This window comes from Polypterus senegalus, chromosome 1 (assembly GCF_016835505.1).
Source record: "Polypterus senegalus isolate Bchr_013 chromosome 1, ASM1683550v1, whole genome shotgun sequence".
Classification (NCBI taxonomy): domain Eukaryota; kingdom Metazoa; phylum Chordata; class Cladistia; order Polypteriformes; family Polypteridae; genus Polypterus; species Polypterus senegalus.
In genome coordinates this window covers 306,672,238-306,690,589 of record NC_053154.1, presented here as the reverse complement: position 1 = coordinate 306,690,589, position 18,352 = coordinate 306,672,238, and the positions used below count along the sequence as shown (strand labels likewise).

The 18,352-nt window shown below is 38.4% G+C and overlaps 1 protein-coding gene across 5 annotated transcripts in view; it reads right to left on the bottom strand.

Moving 5' to 3' along the window:
* The window catches only part of mypn (myopalladin), a 357,752-nt gene that overhangs the window by 25,151 nt on the left and 314,249 nt on the right, over window positions 1–18,352 (bottom strand). For all 5 annotated transcript variants that reach the window (XM_039735149.1, XM_039735165.1, XM_039735157.1 and 2 more), the window contains 3 exons: window positions 14,645–14,866; window positions 8,090–8,239; window positions 5,703–5,785 (listed from right to left, as the gene is read on the bottom strand). In XM_039735149.1, the coding sequence (XP_039591083.1) occupies window positions 5,703–5,785; window positions 8,090–8,239; window positions 14,645–14,866 (455 nt within the window). The remainder of the gene's footprint in view (window positions 1–5,702; window positions 5,786–8,089; window positions 8,240–14,644; window positions 14,867–18,352) is intronic.

The window sequence follows — 18,352 nt, the reverse complement described above, 5'->3', positions numbered from 1 at the left end:
CACTTGGATCTCTGTTACTGAGTGGTATGAAAATAACTTGCCATTTAACCAGTGTTTAAACTTGTGTCTGCAGTCCCTAGATCACAACAGCCCCTAAATTACCTACAAAAAAGAAAAGTTCATAAAGTTTTATTGTTTGGGAAGGGGCTAGAAGGCTTATGCTTTAGTTTATTTTTGGGTCAAATCTTTCTTTTAATGCTCTCTTTAAGTAAACATCAAGAATTTACCTTCTTGTACTTTCAAAACCAACAAAGTGTCATACTGAGTTGATAACAAAAAAACAAATTTATGTGATCATATTTAGCCAAACTGAATACTGCAATGATTTACATTCTGCCAGTTCAAATATGCATTTGTCACACTTCACTTAAGTGAAACTGCTGCAGCAATGTTATTCATAATAACAATTATGATGTCTTTAATACTCGAGGCCAAGTCGTTCTTTTACCTTGTAAACCTGTGGATGATTTTTGGCAATTTTATTTTGTTAAACATCTTACTGAATAACTCTTTTATAGAATATAGTGCCTTTCATTTATAGCACCATTAAAATACACTTTAACAAGAATAAAACCTAAAGCAGAACAAATCAGAAAACTTATAAAGTGTGATCTTTCAAATATTGAACAAACCTTGCATTTTGTTGATTTCCAATCCAGCTTTTCCTAAAATTCCTACATTCAATTTTATTCAAACTGACTCTACTGAACTTAAAGGACTGTTAATGACTTTGTGTTCTATCTTGTGTAAAATTGAAATTTGAAGGTATTGTGATCAGAAAATGAGAGTCTAAATGAAGTTAAAATGAGCTGTGATCAGAAGCCATCAAAACAAAAACAAAAAGGTACACCAAAGTCAGATCAGTAAGTTGGACAAAACTCCCAATGGCCGCACTGTGTTCTGTATCGGTGTCTGTGGTACAAGCACCAGCCCGGTCCCCAAAGTCATTCTCCAGTAATGCCAAAGCAGATGAACACTGTACCTTTATATTTACCTGTCATTTTATTTATTTTAATTCTTTTGCGATATTCATTCATATCTAAAATTACTCTGTATTTTGTTTGTTTTGTAAAAAAAGCAAAAATAGTGAAAGGCACTATATAAAGTAGAAATTGATTAACTGTATTTTACAGAAAACCTCCCCAAAGGTATATGTGTATGTACTGTATGTGGTGCAGAGCTTGGGCTTAAATGTCCAGAAGGCTGGTGTTTTACAAGGACCTGTGGGACATGGGCAAGTAACTGTAACGTTTAACTTGACAAAGGGAGGTGAGCTAGTTAGCTACAGTTAGAAGGTTAGGTGTTACCAGAATTTGAATTCCCTGTCTGTGTGGAGTTTGCACACTTGCCTGCTCTGTGTTTGTGTGGGTTCTTCTCACAGTTCTGTACGTTTTCGTCCCAAATACTAAACGCATGTGTGTTGAATTAATTTGAAAGTTTAAATTGGCCCAATGTGGGCATGTGTGCAGTGGGGGTTCATCCAGTTTTGGGTACAAATGACAGATAGCATGATAAAAATAACTAGGGGGAGCTATACAATGTAGCAAAGCAATCAGTCATTAATGTATTAAAATAAATGTATAAAAAAGAAACAATAGTACAAGCATTCTATAATTTATTAATGAAACACTGTATTTAAAATATTTATTGCCAATTATAACACCATGCAATAGTGCTTTCACAAAGTAACCCTAGCCACATTACTATGTTATTATCAATAAATGAATACATTTGTCTTTTTTCATTTTTCGTCCATACTAATCCGTCGTTTTCAACCCCCAAAGACTTTTAAAAATGCTCTACAGAGGTATATACTTAAACCGAGTGTTCCGAAAACGTTATTCTAATCGTGCTCTGACTGGTTTGTGTTTATTTTGTTGCCCTTCCCTGATCGGATCCTGCCGATTACAAAGGCTCATTCCCTGACTGGTCACCGTTCACAGAAGAAAACCATGGCAGATTGCAAGTGTGCTATACCGTACCATCTCCGCATGGCGGGCATTAAAGAGTTGCTTTCTTTGTTGTGTTGCTTACTTGTATGCATCTAAATTGCATTTTGTAAAGTTTGAATGATGCATACATGCGTAAAATTCAAATTATTTACCGATCACTACAGTTTTGTGATAAATCCAGTGGCCGGTGAATTACTGTTGTAGTGAAAATCAGATTGTAAATACTGTACCTGGGTTGACAGCCTCTAATTAGCATTCATTACATAAACTTAATCTGTCCAGTCTAATCAGTAAAGAGGAGCACATTCTGCAGCAAAATCAATAACAAGATGCTTAAGACAGTGTATGGGTGTAGAATGCATCTGAGCTCACAATATGACAGGACAGAGAGAAACAAGAAAGCACAGTTCAGTAAAGCAACAATATAGAAGCACACATTTTAATTTATTTATTGAATTACTTTAAAAAATGTTCTTTGGTACAAGATGCGCTCCGACTGCTGTGGAATCCTTATAATCAAACATTTCACGAATGAACATACAGCTAAACACATTTTTAAGTGTTGCTGTATCATTTGCAGTGTTTTTATTTAAAGACAAGATGAATGTCATCAGTTCTGAAGACTGTTACTTTAATGTGTAATCAGTGCATTAACATGACATGGCAGCAGTTTGTTCTGGCTGTTTAAAGAATTTCTTTTTCCGTGAATGCGCTATTAGAGCCATGTGCATGCTGATAGTTTTGAAAGCACAAGGGAATGTGATTTTCACGGGGCTCTGAAATTTTCACTACACAATCCCTTCAAGGAATTTTCCACCGATATGTGCATGCCCAGTGTAGGTGAAAGTCACCATTATATGCGTTTTTGGGCGTTTTAAGTATAGACAGGGATACTTCTTCAAGCGATAAGAAAATGCCGGTGTGGAGAGAGATTGTTTTAGTTTAAAAACGCCATTTATAAATGAAAAACGTGGTAGTGTAAACGTATAGTTTAAAGAAGGTGCATTTCAAGTGGTCCGCTTTTATTTACTGCATTGCTTATCACACTGTATGTAAATCCACAAAAAAGGTCCCATTGTTCATTGTCATCTATTAGAAGTACACCATCCAATGTACGTCCCGCTGATATGGACTTATCCCTTGGAAGTTGCTCTGAAGACAGTTATAGCAAAATGTTTTTCTTTTTTTTTCCCCAAACTGTAGCATTTTTGTAAAGAGTGTACTTCCCTTTCACCCGTTGTGTCTCTGTCTTGACCCTCTTCATCTTTGTACATGCAGTTTTCACACAGGCGTCCATGTAGATATAAATGCAAGAAAGGATAGAGTTTACATGTGGTGCAAGTGCAGCTGGGAAAAGTGATCATAATTATGTTATGATTTTATTTAATTGCCTCCTATTGTGTTTACTTAATTGGAGAACTTTCAAGTAATTTCCTAAATTGTTTTTGAGCTCAGTTTTTAGCAAGAGAATGTGACAGTCATGCTTTTTATTTTAAAATCCACCCACCTTGTTCTATCAAGGGAAAACATTTAAATAAAAGGCTACTGTTATTGCTAATTTTACACAGTTGTAGTGTCATTCAGTCAATCATCATCCAACCCGCTATATCCTAACACAGGGTCACGGGGGTCTGCTGGAGCCAATCCTAGCCAGCACAGGGGGCAAGGCAGGAACAAATCCCTGGGCAGGGTGCCAGCCCACTGCACAGTTGTAGTGTGACTTCAAAAATTAAAATTTAATGTTTCAATCATGATTTTAAAGAGACATATCAAGTGATCATTCACTGAGCTGTGAGTGCTAACCAGTATCCCCTCACATTTTATTGTGTGAGCACAAAAACTTCAAGTTATGCCAGTTTTTCCTGAGTGATACAAACTTGTGTGCACTAAATTGAATGTATGTAAAAATTCTATACTTGAAATTATTTATTTGCTAACATTGTATATCCCATAGCTGCTAAAAATGTATTAATTAACTGGAATACTTAAGAAAGACATCAAACAGTTGCATTTTTGCAAATTCAGCAGCAACGATCATAACCAGAAAAAGAAGATTTTCACACATCTCACCAGTTTTATTGCTGCATTGGTTACTGTGTCCTTTAGAACTGACTTTAAAATAGTATCAATGGTATAGAAAGCTTTAATAGTCTCGCTTTTTCCTATATCTTGCAGTGCCTGTTCCCCTTCATTCCAAGTTGCAACCTTAGATCTTCTAATGGTGGTCTGCTTATTATTCCAAGAGCCGAGCATAAAAGAAGTGGTGATGTGGCCTTTTGCTGTTATGTACCAAAAATCTGAAATATTTTACCAATACTAGCCTGTAGATCATTAAAAAAAACTCCTAAAAACTCACTTTTTTAATTTGCCATTTTCATAGCTACATTTTAGTTGTACTCCTGATTGACTATACAGGTATATGTATAGAGTTATCATATTCCTCAATGAATTTACAATCATTATTGTATACTTTTTTGTTTTTTATGTGGTGGTGTTTTGCACCACAACTACTTGATCAAAAGGACCTGTGCAGCTTCCTGTGATGTTTAAATGAAAGCAGATACCCCAACAACCCACAAAACCCACTGCATTGACAAAGCCAAATAAAATAAGGAAGGACGTGAGGCTTTTTAATGTTAGTTAGAATGCCGGGAGAGGGCTGAGTGGTCTTTTGGACTTGGAACCCCTTCAGATTTTGTTTGTTTCTCCAGCTTCTTGCTTCTGGAGATTGTTTTTTATTCTTTCTGTTCTCCCTGGGCATCTTACCTTGTCATCAAACTTATTTTATAGAGACTTATATATCGATTCTATACATAAGGACGTTAAATCTCGATTAATTACATGTCTATTTTAAGGGTGCATTAACTTATTTTAGTATGTTATTTAATTATCATTCTTATAATAATTCATTTATTTTTTTTGTAACATTTTCTTTGAGCTACATCCTACTTATGACAATGTGTTATAGAAACAAATCTACCTTAATAAAATGACAAGTGTCTCTGTTGTCTGTCCAATTGCTGTGTCACTGTCATCAAAAACAGTAATAAAATTCATTGTATTTGTCATTGTAACAGATCACACCTTACTAACATTTGTAGTAGTGCATTTTATTACTTTTGTATTGTTATCTGTATCTAATGATGTATATGCACTGTTATTCCTGCTGCATTTCTGTGAAGAAATTTGAGCATGGGAAAGGAGCTCTCTATAAATAAAATGTATTCTTCTTCTTATTATTATTTGCGTAGGACTAAGATGCAGTCTTCGATTGTGTGTGCACTGATGGATGACATCAACTTTAAGGCATTTAGATAAAGGTCATTACAAACAGGTGAGGGAAATAAATAAATAAATAAAAGCTAAAAAAAGAGGGCTATTCAGAAGATGATGCTGACTTCTTAGCAACCCTACCATGTAGCTGAGGCATTTCACAACCTTGCAATAAGCAATAAATCAGTGCATGGATAAAATATTATAAGCAAGTTCACACTTGGTGTACTAAGATAGGATTAAACCCTAATGCTCAAAGTCAACATCCTGCTGTGGACTCGGCAAACACTGCCTGTCACAGAGTATGTGTGTTGTGCTTATTGTACCAGGCATGCATGTTAAAATTCTATTAGTACATATCTTTTATTTATAAATTATTGCAGCAAGAGGTGAATTATTTGGTAAAAACTGACATTCTTGCATTAAGCAGTCTAAGTAGTATTCTTGGAAGTCAAGTGCAGTAGCACTAAAACTTACCTTTGCGAATGAATAGTTGGAGTTAGCCTGCGTCGTATTGGTCCAGTCTGTACGAGCAAATGCCCAGAGCAGCTGATTCTGCCCTATAAGCACAAAACAAAATGATACATGAGATGCATACATGGGGCATGGCGTCCTCTTAATGTCTTGCAACATTTCTGATCTATATTCACATGCCTTTCCTGGAATGGTAACAAATCTGTTATGTACTGTTGGCATGAATGGTAGTTTAAGAAAGGCTGTTATTGAACATGGAAGTAAGAACTTCACTGTATGTTTTGCATGTGACAATCCTCATTTGCCTCTCCTCCAACTAATCTTACAAGCAGTGCAGTGGCTAACTGGTTTCACTACCAGTCTTGGCTGTTGATGTGATATAGAAATGTTGATTAACCTACATAAACACTGTTGCTAAAATATGCGTATCATAATTTAAACATCAATGATCAATCAGTTACCATGAAAGGTGTTACAAAAAAATAAGACTGACAGGCTGAGTGGAGATTAAATCCTTCAATAGTTTGTAAATATATGTGATTAAAAGTAAAAGTTTTTTTGCCTTAAGATAGAGAAATGGGAGTTTGGAGCAAATAGACCTATTATTGAAAGAAAGCAGACACGTCTCCACATTTTGTAAAAATGAATAAAAAGATACTGGCTCCAAATAACCAATATGGCATACAAGCAAAATTAGCTTTTCTTAAATTCTGGAGTTAAGAATATTAAGAATTATATGGAATTGGGTTCTCCTTCTTCAGGCAGCATTCCCCACACAGGCTACCCCAGTGGGCTCCCAGGATGCCGAAAGTAACTGCCTAGCCAGTCGAGACAAAAAAGAAGTCCATCAGCTCAAACGACTAATTAGGCTTCTGATTGTGAGGGTGCTTCTTCTTAATGGGGGCTCGTTCTACATATATATTTACTGCTAATAGGTGTCCTGGCAGCTTTGGATAGAGTTTTTAATTTTTTTATGTAATAAATGATATGTACAAAAATACCAAAGTCTGTGGTAACAGGCAAATGTTTGACCCATGGCTTTTTGGTAATGACCAGTATAGGTGGCACATGGGATTGACAGGCATCCCAACAAGTAACTTGGAATATACTTTACCCAGAAGGGAGGCCTCAAGTGGACAGAAAGGCATCCCGTCCAAGAGAGGGAAGCATGTCACACCAGGACAAGGCTTCCCTATTGGATGGATGGACATCCTAGCCAGAAGAGAAGATGGTTCCTTACCCGAGCAGGAAGCCACAGAAAAATCAACAGGTGTTCTAACCAGACATGTGTGTAGCACCTTCCCTGGCCGGGATTAAAAAGAAGGACGTGGATGGACTGTCTCTGGGAGATGTTTATTTCCCCCAGTCACTAGATGGCAGTGGACCACAATATCAGTGCCCATTCAGGAACCAGCAGGGAATGCTGGGAATTGTACTTCACTAGCGCAGCCCTGCTGGGGTCCATGGGTGCCACAAGAGTGCAGTGCAGTGAGATGTACTTCCAGTTATGTGGGACTTCTGTGTGACCCGGAAGTGTTTCCAGCGGGCAACAGTCCTGGCACTGGATGTACTCCCGGGTCCTCAATAAAAGGGACTGCATTGCCGAAGGAAGAAAGGAAGGCAACACTTGACTGGAGGAGGGCAGTGTGGTGGTGGTAGAGAGAGGAGAGAGGAAGAAGAAACTTGTGTTTGTACTTGTTTTTACAAGGTATTTGTTATAAACACCCCCTTTATTTGAACCTGTCTTGTGTGTCCGTGTTTTGGGTTTGGGGCTCACTGGCTCCCCCTAGCCTTCACACCAGTAATTGTATCAAGCTGGAAGGTGTAGTGCACTCACCATTGAAAGAGAAAGAGAAGGAGGCAGGTTTCATAAAAGAGGCAAAGCTCATCACACATAAAAATGAATTAACAATAAAGGACAAAAATGCTAAGTGATCCTACATTTGTTTAATAAGCCATTGGTGAAAATTCTAACTAAATTACTACAACCAAATATCTCCAGCTTGACTTCATCTTTTGGTTTTCAGTTTTAGAGGATAAAGAATATGGATGAATGTGCAAGTTTGAAGAAGAAAACTGCAGCACATTTTCAGGATAACGGACACTTTGAAGGCAGATCTCCGACAAAATAAATGGAGAAAACAAAGGAGGTAATCTCTGCTTTTCTCATCTTATTGTTTTTCTTTCATTAGTTTGCATGTCTCTATTTATTAGCAGAACTGTTATACTTTTAATAAACCTTTAACATAAATATATGTTTTTAAATTTGTTTTCCAAATGAATATGTAATAATGTTGAAAAAGAAATGTGTAAGCCCTTTCCCATTAAAAGCACGAGTGACTGCAGCTCTGCAACAGGCAAGGACACTGACAAAAATATCCAGGAGGCACCTGTGGGTTTGCTGCCATGATAGTATAGTTGCCATCATCATCGTTTGTCGTTGCTTCAATGACCAGGGAGCAGGTGCCGTCTCCTTCCCTCTTCATTTTGTAATGCTCGTTTTTCTTGGAGATTTGTTTTCCATCTTTGAACCAGTACACCTGTGGAAGGCATGCAGCACTGAACTTAAAGTACTTATCTGTTACACTTTACTTTTCTGCATTTTTAATGTGCTTCGGACTAAAGCTTTAAATCTTCTGTAAACCTTACAATTGTAGCACAAAGATTTAAAGATTGACTTCTAAATCAAAAGTATACAATATGACCGTTTTTATATTTTACAACAGGAGTCTTAAGTAAGTAAAAATGTATTTATAAAGTACCTATCTTAGACAAAAGTCACCATCCACAGAACAATAAAATAGAGAATAAAATGAAATATCAAAACAACATAAAATACAAGGACAATATAAAAGTCACCCACAGTTGGCAGAGCTACCCTAATGCCTGTTGAAAAAATGTGTCTTAAGTTATCACTTGAACAGATTTCAGTGTCAGTGGAAGACTGTGCCATAACCTTGGAGCAATGGACTGGAATGCACAGGCCCCAAGTGTCATAAGTCAATTGCGAGGAACCAGAAGGAAATCTGACTGAGCAGATCTCAGAGTGTGGCCTGTGCTGTAATGCTGAGGAAGGTTTGTGATATATTAGGGATCTTGACCAAATATAAAACCAGAATTACATAGGCAAGCATGATAAGAAGCAGAGATGACAGAAAGTTTTTGAGTGACTACTGGGTGCAGATCTTGGGGAAGGGGTGTGGAGGAATTAAAACCTCAGAAAACCTCTCAAGTAGTTGGCTAGTATCCATGTATTAACTTCCTTCAGACAGTCAACTAAAGACAACTTGTGTAGTTGTTTTGGCTAAAAAGAACAATAAAAGCGTAACAGTATGGGTTTTATTCAGAGTTACATAAGGTGAGTCACATGGAATGAACCAAAAAGTATAAATATATGCAACAAAAAATGAAATAAAAATAACATTGTAAAACACAATCCAATTTTCGGTGCTGGAGCTGATCTTGGCAGCACAGGGTACAAGGCAGGAAACAGTGCTGGACAGAGAGCCAGTAATAAAACCGAGTAGGTGTCAAATAAAAGAACCAATCAAAGTAAGGATGGGAAAATCCAAAACTGAAATGGGATATCTGTCAGCTATCTACAGGAGCTTTTTTACAATATGTCGCTGAGTTGTGAGGAGCATGAGGAGATCTAGGTAGCAAAAGGCACAAATTAGTCCATCACGTGTCACACTGAGGCAAAAGTGCTCAGACCATCATACTAAAAGTCATCCATCTGCCCAAACGTACTGCTGTGGTATGTGCCAGAAGTGCATGGATGAAACACACAATAAAATATCAAGAGCCTGCAAACTCCACACAGAATACGCATCCTGTGATACTCTCTAAAAACAGAGCCTGGTCTCAAATAGCAATGTATTTAAAGTGGGCGACACCATTTTGTCCTGTTGGGCAAAGTCTGTGTTATACTATCTCATTATGATCACAGCAAATTAAAGGTTTCTATCTGCACACTTGTCACTAGCGAGAAATTGCTCAGGACCCCATCCCTCTTCATTTCACATCCTCATACACAGAGAGGCTGTCCGCAAACCCAGGACCTCATAATCACAGAGCACTTGAGTACACAGTTGAAGAAAAGAGAACTCCCTGCCGCTCAAGTGAACAAGTGAGCTTCTGACTTCCAAATTGCAACTGTGAAAGTGTCAATTACGCAGCAGACTCAGGCTCTTTCTGTCACTCGCTTTTGTTTAAGCGTCACTGCCCCACAATACAAGGCTCCTTCTTTTTCTCTCTTCCAAAGGAGTTTTCTTTACAGGTATTCAAGCATTCATGTTTTTTCATCCAATTGCAATGTGTGATTGTTTTATATGTGAGCTGACTACGTAAACTGTAAAACCATAGGTATTAATTAGAGTATGAAAATGTTCACCTAATGACTACAAGAATGAGGAGCTGGTGGCCTGATGATATTACAAGACGTACTGTGAGGGTGCCTTCAAATGGGAGCCACTGTGTGTTATACTAAATGGAAAGTGCAGGATGTGACCCCTTATCAGCTAAAATGTTGAAATATGATCCATAAAAGCTGTTGATTGCCACCCCTGAGAGACTAAAACCCCTTGAGCAAACACCTTCAAGATTTGCATATAAGAAATATGAGGACAGCCCTACTGCATCAATAAAATTATTGGGATGGATTTTATCAAGGAAATGCTCTACAGTATATTAGATCATAAGGACCGTAGATAATACTCACTGTGTGATGACAAGAGAGACATATCACCAACATTTATTGTAGAATTATATTCTAGACATTTAAGATAAATTGCAACAAACAGCCTTGTTGTAACAACTATTTAGTATTTAGCCTAAAGCATCATTGTTTATTGTGTCATTTTTTCCTGTTTGTACATGGTCATTTTATAATTTGTAGAACCACATTGCTAGGCCCTGAAAAAGTGACAGTTGTCTGAAAACATGCAGGCCCTTATACTTTGTGTTTGCCTTCTTCACTGGCTAGTCTTTGAGTGGGCAACCCCTACTTGCCCAGGATTAAGTACCTCTTTCATGAGATGGACTTCTTCAATTTACTTTCTTGGAAATTAAACACAAGGAACTGTTTGTAAATTAAGTATATTGTACTGTTCTCTAATATAACAGTTTATTTGTTGGTTTATATTTACATTTGCTCAGCAGATGCTTTTATCCAAAGCGACTTACAAAGGAGTTAAACAATCGAGTAACATTAGGCTAGGACCTGTTTGTTCAGCAAGTGTATATAATGGTTGCACTGCTCAGAATTATGTTTTGCTTTGATAAGTTAGTATTACAATCATTTATCTATCTCTTTGCATCTTAGCATATAGTAGGTAACAAAGTAGATCAACTTGGATGAACTCTAAGCATCACAATGATAAATACTTGTAAGCAGCGAAGATCTGATATGTTTGTCAGAAACAGATACATTTCTTATGTGGGACTAAAAGCAGTGCTAATTAATAATTATATAATCACAGACGTGGACATATTTGTTGGTACTCCTCCATGAAAAAAGAAGAACCCATGATTGTCTCAGAAATAACTTAAAACTTACAAAAGTATTTGGCACCCATTATCATTTATTCCATATTTAATAAAAATGTGATTTTTGATTCAACAGAATGTTTCATATTATAACACAAAGGAAAATTGCATGGCCAAAAATATTGGAACCCTTATCCTAATATTTTGTTATCTTTAGAGGCAATCACTGCAAATAAGCGATTCCTGGAGCTCCCCATGAGACTTCTGTAAATGTCCACAAGTAGTTTGGCCCACTCTTTCTGAGCTAAACTGCTCCAGCTGTGTCAGGTTTGGAGGGGGTCTTCTCTAGCCTGCATGTTTCAGTTTTTTTCTTAGATATTTGATGGGAAAGGACACTTCAGAATAGGCCAATGTTTTATTCTTAGCCATTTTTGGGTGCTTTTAGCTTTGTGTTTTGGCTAATTATCCTGTTAAAGGATCTATGACCTGCAACTGAGACACAGCTTTCTGACACTGGGCAGTACGTGTCACTCCAGAATGGCTTGATAACCTTGGGATTTCACTGTTCCTTGAACAGACTCAAGATACTCCCAGCCAGATGCAGCAAAGCAGCCTCAAAACATAACAAACCTCCTTCTTGTTTCATAGCAGGTATGGTGTTCTTTTCTTTGACAGCTTAATTTTTTGACTGTGGACATAGAGTTGATGTGACTTGCCAAAAAGCTCCCATTTTGTCTCATCTGTCCAATGGACATTCTGTCAGAAGCATTGTGGCTTGTCAGTATGAATTTTAGCAATTTCCAGTCTTGTCTCTTTATGTGGAGTCCTCCTTTCATTGATCCCATTGTCACTCAAAAAGTAATGGATGGTGTACTCATACATTGATGGATTTTGACCTTGGAGTTCAGCTTGTATCTCTTTGGAAGATGTCTTTGGTCTGCCATTCTCACCATCATTCTGTCCATTCTGAGGATGATTTTACTTATGTGGTCTCATCCAGGGAGGTTAGCTACAGTCTCATGGACATAATATTTGTAACTTTTATCATAGGAACATCAAGATGCTTGGAGATATTCTTTTAGCCTTTGCCTTTCACATGCTTGTCTATCATTTTATCTGTCTATTTGATTTCCTCAGCTCTCTCTTTTGCTTTCTCCGGTTCATGTTCAGTGTGGGACACAAAAAGCAGATTGACGGCTTTTCTACAAATAGTTTGAATGACTGACTGAAAGATTGGAGACGTGCGATACTAATTAATGAAAAATCCCTCTTATCAATTTATTTAAGTTCTTATCTAGGTGTACCAACAAATGTGCACAAGCCATTTGGAGTATCTGGAGAAGGATCAACACTTGATCTGTTTTCACACTTGCTTTGCTTTACTGTATGACATATCAAAGGCAGGCAGGAATACGTGGGACAATCATTTTCATTTTATCACTTTCAGGGGGCATATAGCACTTTTTCAATGAGCTGTAAGGGTACCTACACATTTTTCCACGTTAGACAGGGCACAGAGAGTGAGGTTCATGTTACAAAATTTGCCATGGGATGGAATGACTTTATATCCTTGCTGGATCTTAAAGTAAAGTTTGCTTTCCAAAGATTTCCTGTAGTGAGAAGTCAAGCAAAACAACACTTTTTATTGGCTATCTAGAAAGATTACAATATGCAAGCTTTTGAGGCAACTCAGGCCCCTTCTTCAGGAAAGATGTAATTACAGTTAGCCAATAAAAGGTGTCATTTTGCTTGACATCCATAATGGCTAACATGGTACAACACCCTAGTACTACAAAGTTTTCCATTAACATTATGAGGACAGAAATACAAATGGTTTGAATCTCTGGCCAGTTCTGTTACAACATATAGACTGGTATTTAGAAAAGCACTTTTTCACATGAAGGTCATGACAGTCTGTGATGAACTACCTGTGGAAAAGGGCCATTCTTAATATGAGGGTAAATGAAAAAGTAAAGCCAATTTGAAACTTATATGGTGACCACAATGGATAGAAGCTGATTCAATGCAACATGTTCTTGATGGCTTATGGGTAGTTCAAACATGCACAGTGCAACACTCTTCAGTTAGTCTCGTTGAAGCCAAGCTCGAATGAACTGAATGATCCGCTGTGCTGTAGTGAGATTTTTTTAGGCAGGGTGAGTTAAACCTGCTGAAATTGACCAAAGGATGTTGGATCTTGCCCAATCTTTGTGATCATCATGCATTATGACACGTGCACATTCATAGCTGATATCCAAATGTTCAGCAACAGTGGACAACGTAATCCATTGGTCTTCTCTAATGAAGACATTGACCATATCGATGTGGACTTATGTGCACGATGTTGACAGTCGGTCAGATCAAGCTTTGTTGGTTACACTTGTTCTTTGCCCTTGAAAACTTTCAGTTCATTCATAAACATTTCATTAAGTCATGCTGTTTTCACTTCTGTACTGAGCCAACATCCTTTGGTAAATTTCAGCAGGTTTCACTCCCTCTGCACAAAAAAATCTCACTCTGGCACGATGTTCAGCAATGGTGTGATCCCACAGCAGTTGGCTTCAACTAAATTAATGGCTGAGTGCTGCACTGTGGTTGTTTTGAACTACTTCTAAGCCATTGCAAACATGTTGTATATCGTCAGCTTCTATCCGTTGCGGGTACCGTGTAATTTTCAAATTGCATTTGTTTTTTGTTTACTCTTGTAAACAACCATGTGAGATACCATTTCAAAAAAATAAACAGTCAAATGTTCCTTATAAAATGAGCCATAGAGGTCTGGCCCCTATGTTTTTGCATCTTTTTGCTATCATTTTGCTATCTTCAGCATCTCTAAGATATTGTTTGCCAACATACAAAGTTTATTACGCTGTTTATACAATGCATAATATAACTACACGTTTAAAAGAATCTCATGTTTTACTGGTCTGAAGCTCCTCATGTTAGACAGTGTCAAACATTAAATATTAATTCAGTTGCTTATTCATTTAGATAGTAATCATTAATAAACTACTGGCTGTGGATTATGCACATGCTTAGCACATTAATACTGCCTCTTTAAGAAAGAATATTCTGCCAAATGACAGGATTATAAAAAAAAAAAAAAAACAACTGTTATAAAACTTACAACATAAAACACTTCCTTCGGAACTGCCATGCTCTGAGGGGAGTTTTAAATCCAAGGAAGAGAATACAACTGTAAAATGTCCAAGTGCCATATAAAAGGCGTATTAAGTATTCATATATTGTACATATGCAGCATGCATATTATTAATACATTTTATAAACTTGCTTCTTGTATCTCCTGGGCTTTGAGGAGACAGCCTGTCCTTATATAAAACATCTACTCCAGGGATACCAGGCTCCCTCTAGTGGACCCTAGTGGCCTTGCTCCTCTGAGCCATTAATTGTTCTTAAAAAGCTGAGTCTCCAGAACATAAACAGATAAAATTTATTACCTTTGGGACAGGAATTCCCACCACTTTACAGGTGAATGTAACAGCAGTTCCTTCAACCACTCGGAAATGCTTCAGTTTTTTGTCAAATATTGGGGCAATGCACTTCCCAGTAGGGATTTCATCATGCTGAATTTCATCATCTGATTCTTCCACAGGAGTGCGCTCAAGACGAAACTCAATTTCACTCATCAGTCTTTGCTCAAAACTGGAAACTTTGTATTCCTATAAAAGAATGTATAAACAAAAGAGTATTTTCTCAAATTTCTAAACTATAGATACATATATATACCGTATATACAGTACATAGTACGTATATTATGAAAATGTGTGTACATATATAAAAAGTATACATACACACACCTAAACAGATATATGTACATTATATAAACTGAAACAGAAAAAGATGGCCTAAGACCAGGACACAACTAAGAAGCACATGCAGTAGCTGAATACATACATTACATACAAACTGATCTCCCTTTTCTGACTTTTGTTTCTCCCAGTCCTTTTATTTTTTTCATGTGGCCTGTCACGTTCTGTTGTGTGATACAACAAATATCATCTTGTTTTTTTTAAATAGGCTCCTCCATTTTAAGGGTCCACTACAATGACACAGCAGTTCGTTGTCATCGGGCACAGTCCTAGATGTCCGTACAACACTGTTTAACTGGGATTTAGGAATAGTTCTTTGATTGAGTTTGCTGGTACTCTAAAATAAATTTTCAGAGAGGAATTCCTTTAGATTAAATGGTTTTATGATTTATAAATAACCTCGTGTTACTTTAACACAAGCCTTGAACATGATTCTGAATGTGATGCCAGCTTTGTCCTGGTGGGAGTAGGCTCTGTAAAGCATATTGAAAGTGCCCAGGAGAGGACAGGCAGGCGTCCTGGCTAGGATGAAAGAGGATTTCTTGTCCGGCTAGGAGGCCAAAATGGAAGGATGGCCAGATTGTGAACACTACAACAAAAACAATAATATTTATTTATATAGCACATTTTCATACAAATGATGTAGCTCAAAGTGCACTACTATAATTCCCATTCTGGCTGGGATGCTGGAAGGAAGAAGGGACTGTTGAGAGCTGCAAGCCGGGAGCAGTTCATCTCACAAATGAATAGGTGGCAGTGTTCCTCATAAGTAGTCCCAGTATGGACACTCACGGGGCTGCATGGGAATTGGAGTCCAGAAATGCAGCCCTGTAGGGGTTCTTGGGTGACGGTAGAGGGCATAGCTGTGGGAGGGCCTCCCTGGTTTTTGTATGACCCAGAAGTGCTTCCAACAAGCCATCACATGCCACCTGAAATACTACCGGATCCAGCTTTAAAGGAGCCTGCCGCCATACAGAGAGTCATAGTCTGGAGGCACTGGACGAAACTCATTGGAAGAGAGAAGGAGAGGGAAAAGAATCAGTAGGTGAAAGAGTCTGTATATTGGCTGTTTTAACTATTATATTTGAGCTGTATGGATTAAAAATCCTTTATTTGAACCTGGATTGGTGTTCGGTCTTGTTTGTATGGGGTTTGGGAGCTCAGTGGTGCTCCCTACTGGTGACAATATGTATCAACTACATTAGCAAGGTAGGCAGGTTGCAGAGGACCAAAATGTTCTTTAACTAGGGGTTGGAGTTATTTCAAGGCTAGCTTGTCAAAGGTGTTCATACTGTATGAAGTGAAAGCAACTGGTCTACAGTTCCTAAGAGCACTGGAGTGCTTCTTCTTTCTACAACAGTAGATATTTTCCACAGCAGATGAATTTTTTGGAAACTCAGTGACTGGCACATGTTTTCAGCAACCTGGGGCTAATTCCATTGGGCCCTACAGTTTTGTTCATGCAGAGTTTCCCCAGGTCTCTCCTCACCTGCTTAGCAGAGATAGACAGACAGACAGACAGACTGGACAGTGGGAGGAGGGTGGAAACCAATGCTGTAATGTCATCAGAAGCGAGGTCCCCGGGGTTGGAGTACACAGGTTGTGAGAGATGGAGGTGACAGCAGCGAGCCTACAACCTCTTTAGTTTGCATACAATGGCTGGTAATGTTGGGGAAGGGCTGGTCATACAAGTGTGCGTCAAACCTGTTAAAGAACTGTTTCAGTTCATTCGCCCTGCCACTGATCTCTTCTTCCAAAGATATTAAAGCTTGCTTGAAGTCCGTGACCTTCTTCATCTTATACCATACCTCTTTTAAGCTGTTCTGTTGTAACTTGCACTCTAGCTTGTTCCAGTAGTGAACTTTCCCCTGTAGAAGTTGCTTCATCAATTCTTACTGCACCAGCTTCATCCTCTCCTTATCACAAGACTTGAAGGCCCTCTTCTTTTTATTAAGTAGGACCCTTCAGGTGATTTGTAATCCATGGTTTGTTGTTGAGAAAACAGTGCACTGTCTTTGTGAGAACTGGGTTATCCCCACAAAATATGATGTAGTCTGTAATACTGTGGCAGAGTCCTCCATTTCACCACCATGTGACTTATATTCCAGTCAGTATCCTCAAATCTATCCTGCACAGCCTCCTCTGCCTCCCTTGACTATTCCTGCATAGTCCTGGTAATGACTGGCAGCCTATGGACAATGAGTTTATATGTAGTTACAAATTGAAGTTCTATTTTCATGCAACTGGGTAAGATGGTTCCTTTCTAAGCTTCATGTGGGTTCACATCTTTAGAAGTGAACAGCTTATGACCAGGGCTGGCTCTAGGCAAAGTCATCAGCCTAAGAGGACCATGACTTGAGGGGTGGCAATAGTCATTCAAGAATCCAACCCCCATTTCTTTGTTTTCACCCACATAAACACCAATCAGCCACAACATTAAAACCACCTACCTAATATTGTGTATGTTCCCCCTCGTACCACCAAAATAGCTCTCATTCATTAAGACATGGACTCCACAATGTCTTTAAAGGTGTCTTTTGGTATCTGGCACCTAGACATCAGTAGCAGATTCTTTGTCCCATAAGATGCGATGTGGGGTCTCCAAGGGTCGGACTTGTTTTTCCAGCACATTTCACAGATACTCGATTGGACTGAGATCTGGGGAATTTGACGGCTAAATCAACACCTTGAACTCTGAAATTTTTTCAGTGTGGCAAGGTGCATTATTTTGCTGAAAGAGGCCGCTGCCATCAGGGAATACTGTTGCTATGAAGCAGTGTATGTGGTCTGCAGTAATCTTTAGGTAGGTAGGACCCAAGGCTTACTGGCACAATATTGTTCAGAGCATTAAACTGCCTATGCCGGCTTATCTTCTTCCTATAGTGCATCCTGCTGTCATCTCTTCCCCATGTAAACAATGCCATTAACTTGATCTAAATGATTCTTCAGACTAGGCCACCTTCTTCGATTGCTGCTTGGCCAAGTTCTGATGTTCATGTGCCCATTGTAGGCACTTTAAGTAAGGCAGGGATCAACATGAACATTTTGACTAGTCTTCAGTTATGTAGCCTCAAACGCAGCAAGCTGCTATGAACTGTGTGTCCTGGCACCTTTCTGTCATGGCCACCATGAAGTTTTTCAGCAATTTGTGCTAGAGTTGTTTTTCTGCGGGATCGGACCAGACAGTTTAGACTTCGCTCCCCACACGTATCCATGAGCCTTGGGCATTCGTGACCCTGTCACTGGATCAATAGTTGTCCTTCTTTTGATCACTTTTAGTAGGCACTAGCCACTGAATACCAGGAACACCCCATAAGACCTGCCATTTTGGAGATG